The sequence below is a fragment of the Pteronotus mesoamericanus genome, unplaced genomic scaffold (assembly GCF_021234165.1).
Source record: "Pteronotus mesoamericanus isolate MK-2021 breed Mesoamerican mustached bat unplaced genomic scaffold, CSHL_Meso_final contig_173, whole genome shotgun sequence".
NCBI lineage: Eukaryota > Metazoa > Chordata > Mammalia > Chiroptera > Mormoopidae > Pteronotus > Pteronotus mesoamericanus.
The window spans coordinates 14,638,470-14,644,920 of record NW_026555072.1 but is presented as its reverse complement, the minus strand read 5'-3'; the positions used below and the strand labels follow the sequence as shown (position 1 = coordinate 14,644,920).

General features: G+C 39.8%; 1 protein-coding gene across 1 annotated transcript; it reads left to right on the top strand.

Annotated features, from left to right (window-relative positions):
* The first annotated feature begins 5,574 nt into the window (after positions 1–5,574).
* Positions 5,575–6,150, top strand: LOC129065078 (serine/arginine-rich splicing factor 2-like). The gene has a single exon (XM_054566343.1). The coding sequence runs from the start codon at positions 5,608–5,610 to the stop codon at positions 6,148–6,150; it is 543 nt and encodes a 180-aa protein (XP_054422318.1). The 5' UTR covers positions 5,575–5,607.
* Positions 6,151–6,451: the final 301 nt, after the last annotated feature.

Here is a 6,451-nt window from a genome sequence, read left to right as displayed (position 1 = left end):
CATCTGAGATATAGAGGAGTGAAGTACCTCTCCCATAATCACATCAGTGATTGTTGAATCAGGCCTAAGAATGCAGATGTCTGCTCCATGCTATTTTGATCACACTATGAACTAACTTATGACTCAAGTTTTTGCTTTATATCTAGTTTCTCACGAAAAGAGAATGAGGACAACATAACAAATATTAAATCCAACCCATTTTTCTGCCTTAGTGGATGAGATTTATATTTCTTTCCAGTAAAGCCCTTGAGAGATGATGACAGAGTAAGTCATAAATTGCAGTTCAAAATTAAGGTGCACGAGACCAAAATCAACACTGGCCACGGAGCTGACCCTGATAAATGAGCAAATTCACCTTATTCACCAATAGGAGTCAGTAAGGCAAGCCTCAATTCATTTCAACACGAGGATTAAGTTACAAAGTACAAACCAGAACACAATCAGGATTCAGAAAAGACTGAGAAGGCAAAGAAAGGTGAATACCATATGATCTCACTTATATGTAGAATCTAATGAACAAAATTAACCGACGAATAAAATAGAAACAGAGGCATGGATACAAGGACAAACTGACAGCTGTCACATGGGAGACGGGTTGGGACTGGATGAAAGAAGGTGAAGGGATTAATCAAAAAACATGAACGTATAACCCATAGACACAGACAACAGTGTGATGGTAGCCAGAGGGAAAGCGGGGTGAGGGTGAGGGGAGGTAGGCAAAGTCTGGGGCAAAAGAGACTTTGCTTGGGGTGATGGGCACATGATGCAGTGTGCAGATGAAGTTTTACTGAGTTGTACACTTGAAACCCGTGTGGTTTTGTGAACCAATGTCACCCCAATAAATTCAATTTTTAAAAAAAAATGACTGGGATCGACTTCAAGGTTGCATTATTACAATGCCACTCATCAGACTTGACCTGAAAATTTTCTTCACTTAATATCTCTTTAAAATAAAACCATAAACAGAGTTGATTTAGGAGGTAGGCAGTTAATTCAGTAAGAACATGAGACTTCAAGGTGAAAAAAAAACAAACAAAGCAAAAAGCAAGAGTAAAAATATTCTGAAAGATCCCTCTTGCACAATGAAGCATTATTTTATCAAGCAGGGAGACACAAGACATTACTTACAGCCTCTTATTGTCGATATTTAGTATAAAATAGCTATGTGCCTGACTCAGGGTATTCATGATTCTAGGAAGATATGCTACTCATTCTCAGTTTGTTCACACATTCTGCTTCATTTTTCTGCTTTCCTCTAATTATTCTCTGCCGTGGAAGATTGCCTCATTCACGCTGTATCTCCCAGGCTCTTCTGGCTTCACTTTGAGTTCAGCCAAAGAGGAACATTAATTAGATACAAGTGAGGAGAGGGAAGGTTGCGGGATATTTCTTCTATTCCTTCTCTTCTCCAGAGCCACGTGTCGGGCAATTTCTGAAACCCTTAATGACTAGCTGTCTCACTGGGCAAGCCTACTTCCAAGACGATAGTTCTCACAAATTTTGGTAACACTTGTTCCACCTCTTCCCCTTAAGCTCTCAAGGTGATAAAAGCTTCATGTCATTCCTCTTGCTCATCTCTGAATACCAACCATCCTTTTTTAAATTTATTGGGGCAACACTGGGTAAATTTTACTACTAACTGCCTTCCCGCTGGTAACCACTACAGTGTTGGCGTGTCTATGAGGTTTTGTTTGTTTTTTAAACAGCTTTATTGAGGTATAATTGAACATATTTAATGTATCCAACTCAATTTAATATACAGATTTATATTTACATTTATATATAAATCCACATATTTAATGTAAATATTAAAATGTGCATAATTAATATATGTAATGTGTACAATTTGATGAGTTGATACATATGCATACAGCCATGAAACCATAACCACAATCAAGGCAACAGACATATCCATCACATCCAAAAGTTCCTTTGCATCTCTTTGGGTTTTGGGTTTTGTCCCATTTTGTTTTGTAATAAAAATCTTGCGTGAGATCTACCCTCTTACCATGTTTCTAAATGCAGAGTACATGTTTCTAAATGGAAAAAGTCCTGTTAACTATAGGGTCTATGCTGTACTACAGATCCTTAAAACTTATTCATCTGGCATAATTAAAAGCTTGTACCTGTTCACCTGCCCTTTCCCCAGTCCTTAGCAACCATCCAGTCCTTGCTTCTGGGAGTTTCATTATTTTAGATAGCTCACATAAATGGAATGCAGTATTTGTCTTTCTGTAACTGCTTTATTTCACTTAACATAATGTTCTCCAGGTTCATCCAGGCTGTCGCTAGTGGCAGGATTTCCTGCCTGACATAATTCAAACCCAATTTTCATGACGAATATATGACTTGTTCTCATGAAACTAATTTATAATACGAAGACATAGAGCCCTTTGGCTGGCTAAAAGTCCATGTAACTTTTAACACTTCTGCAATGTATAATGTTATTTTTGTTAATTGAGACAAAATGTTCATCAATTGACCTTTACCTTGGGATGATTTTTCTTAGAAGAACTCATATAATTAAGAGCTAAAATCCTTTCTTATTGAGAGAGTAATTAAAGAGTTTAAACAATTAAAAAATACATATTGTGTGTCCCTTAGTAGGCCATGACATAATTCTTTTAAATTTGAAAGAAGTGAAAGAAAGGAAAGAAGTATGTAGAGCACTAGACACCTAAGTTATCTACTACAAAACAATTAGCAAAACTATCACTTGGAGTGTTTGTAGCAAATACCAAGTATGCCTAATGAACTCATACATTTGGCTAAGGAGATGACTAGAAAGAATAAAATAATTTAATTGAGTTCCTTAAATACGTCTGGTAACATATGAGAAGATAAAAATGAATTTAAAAAGGAATTGTTCAGTTTTAGAACAAAATGTAGACAAAATATAGAGTACCCATGACAGCCTTTCTAGCCAAGAAAAGATTGTTGACCTTAAAGCACAAAAGGGCCAGTTGTTTTACCAGCAAAATGGGTTTATTTGGGAATAGCAAAGGAATTGCAACTTGGGACAAGCCAACTATGGTGAACCATAGACAAGTTCAAAGAACAGAGGAAAGAGGTTGCTTTTATGAGGGGAAAAGAAGGAGCTGGGAGGGGCTGTTTGGAAGAGGTCAGGGTAGTAATGGCCACTCATTGGCTGAGTGTAGCAGTTTCTCATCGGTTGGGCTGTAGCCAAGAGTCCAAATTTGAACGCAACCAGCTAAAGAGGTGCAGGTGACAGCTGAGGTGTTTTGCTAGGTATGTCCTACCATTTGGGGTCTGGGTGGCAGTGCCTGAGATCACTCTCTTCAGGGCTCCCTGACTCAATTTTAAATGAGGTTTCTTTTATTTTTAACGAGATTCAAAGATACACAGCAGCCTCAGAGCAAAGAACAAAACCTGGACAGTGTGTTGCAGTCTCAGGGTAAACAAGTGAAGGGTGTAGCTATGTGATCCTTATTTAAAATCTCAGAAAGATTTCAGAATATTCCTCACTAACTCTCTTTGAGAGGCAACCCACATCAGCCTCACAGGTGGCCCAAGGTAGGACTCGTCAAGGAAAGAAATGTGGGTGTGTCTTTTGTTCAATGGAGTGAACACCCAATAAGAATCATAAGCAACCTGACAGACAGAGAGAACCTGCGCTATTAGAAGCAACATGAGCTTAGACTAAAAGGGTTAGAAACAATTTAGAATTAGAAGTCTTGGTACCCTCAACCTTTGCACACGGGGAGCACACTCAGAAAGCTAAACATCTACAGACATGGACCATTTATTTCAACAAAGAGAGGATGACTCAGAAGGCTGAGCTAAGATACTAGAGGACCAATTGGTGACTCACAGAATGAGACTGGGCCCTAACCGAGGACCTGGAAGCATGTGGCCTGTTAACTTTCAGAATTACTGTGGATTATTCCTCCTCTTGAATAAAATTTTCAGTTAAGTCTATCCTATAACTATCTCAATATTGTATGTTAGATGTGAGAAGGGCAGGAAACATGTCTCTTTCTCCTACAGGCCTTCTGATTAAAAAGAATAAAACTTGAGGAACTGTACCTGAAAAGTCTGTTTTGTACCTAGGCCTAATTAAAATGATAAGGTTCTGGATGTTCGTACATTGCCATAAGGGGATAAGATTTTGGTGGTCTTGGAAGGGGGTGAATGTATTTTTCAAGTGTGAAAAATGTAAATATTATCTGTCCAGGGGATTGTGGTAGATTAAAGATGGCTGAAAGTCCTTCACACTTGTTTCATAGAGAGATTCTTTTTTCCTTCCCTCTGAATCTGATCTGGCCTATGGTTACTTTGACCAATAGAATATCCTAGAAATGATGCATAACTGATACTTTACACTGGTCTGGGCCTAGACTGATAGAGGACCAGTGATTCTACTGTGGTGTCCTAAATCTGAGCAGCTATGTAAGAAATCTAACTAGACTAGAAATCTGCCAGACTAATAACAAGAAGTGGCTCTGGGCAAGGGCGGTTATGGATGGGAATTAGCTGATGCCCAGCAGTTCCAAAGGAGCCTTCTGTCACCTAGCTAATTCAGCAGATAAAATGGAGCAGAAGCAAGTCCTACTGTACCCTGTCTCAATTCCTGTACCTTAGAATAGTGAGATAAGATAATGGGAAACCGTTAGCCTCAGTCAGTAAGTTTTGATGTAGGTTGTTATTCAACAGTGGATAACCAGAACACATACTAATTACATGCAGAAGACCTTGTGGCTTGAAAAGCATACAAAATGTCATGGAAGGTGAGAAATGCTTAATAAAATATTATTTTCTATTCCTTATCATTGTCAAGCTCATTTATTGGAGTGCAATGGACATTATCCATCCGAAAAGATGTCAACAATGTGATGAAATATACTTATTAATTCTGAAAACAAGTTTTAAAATGAAAGCTACATCACGTGAACTTCATGAGATAGAATATTAGGTCAGTTAATGAAGAAGCAGTAAATTCTAGCAATCTGTGTGATATTGTTATATAATCTGGAATCACAGATTATGACACATTTGACTCATTTTTTTTTTAATCAGAAAAGGAAACCCATATTGAATTTCTGAACACAATTCAAGCCTTGCTAGTGGCTCTCAATCACTCTTTGCCTGTTAGTATCATTGGTTACCCTATTTGTTCAAGATTTGTTTTGGTATTTTGTTTGTTTTTGCCTATATGAATCAGCATTGCAATGTATTTCAAGTTATATAATTGTATCTATATGTATAAACTTTTATCCATAATTAATACCTGGGTGTTTAGTTGTACATTGGAAAAGTTACAAAACGATAGGTTATGAACCTCCATTTTAAAAAAAAATTATATAGAGCCGTTTCTCACATGGCCTCAGCTCTGGAGATAGGCGGGTCTTTGCGGAACATTCTCTCGTTGCTAAGGCACCAACGTGCAGGCATGGAGGGCAACAAACGGAAGCAAAGAGCCGTTAACGGATTCCAAGAAACCGTTACAGCAGTTGGCGCCATATTCGCCATTTTCCCAGATTGTCAATGTCTTGGTTCTCAGTTTGAAGGGCCCAAGCTGAACTGTCTGAGGCCGGGGCCCAAGCTGAACTGTCTGAGGCCGGGGCCCAAGCTGAACTCTCAAAGGCCATGAGTTCTGGACGCGCTCCTCTCAAACTGGCGGGCATGATCTCCGTGAAGGTGGACAACCTGCATGAGCGCACCACACCCAACAGCCTGCGGCATATTTTCAAGAAGTTTGGGGAGATCGGCGATGTGTACATCCCCCGAGAACGCTTCACTAAAAAACCTCGGGGCTTCGGCTTTGTTCGTTTTTACAACAAGCGCCATGCCGAGGATGCCATAGATGCCCTAGACGGGGTTATGCTGGATGGCCGTGTGCTGCGGGTGCATATGGCACGCTATGGTCGCCTCCCAAATCCCTGCAGTGGCAGCCAAAGAGAAAATCCTTCCTTCAGGTACGAATGCCGAAGCCGAAGCCGCAGCCGCAGCCGCAGCCGCAGCCCAAGGGAGCAGTACCAGCCTCAGTCTCAGGGCGAGTATTACTGCAGCCACGAGAATTCTCCATCTCGCTTTCAGGATACACCTCCAGCAACCACTGAATCCATCTCTACTGCTTGTTTCGGCTACAGGTTCTCCTTGCTGCCCGTGTATCTGGGTTTTCCTTACTAACAGCATCCAGGGAATTGCACCAGGTCTCCAGGTACAGCATGCTGTTAGGACAATGACTCACTACCAAGTAACCTGACTGAGGACTGGGGAGAGGGGAGAAGAACAACTGAATCAGAGTCCTTGGTCTAGTCTTTAATATGTCTTAAGTTTTTACTTGTTTTTAAGTTTTGCTTCAAGTGGTAAACTTCATTTTATGGGGGGTTGTGGTGTTGTTATTCAAATGTCTTCTAAGTTACTGAGGCGAACAACTTCAAGTTATTCTTGGTTGGGATATTTGAGTTAATTTTCATTTTTCATTATG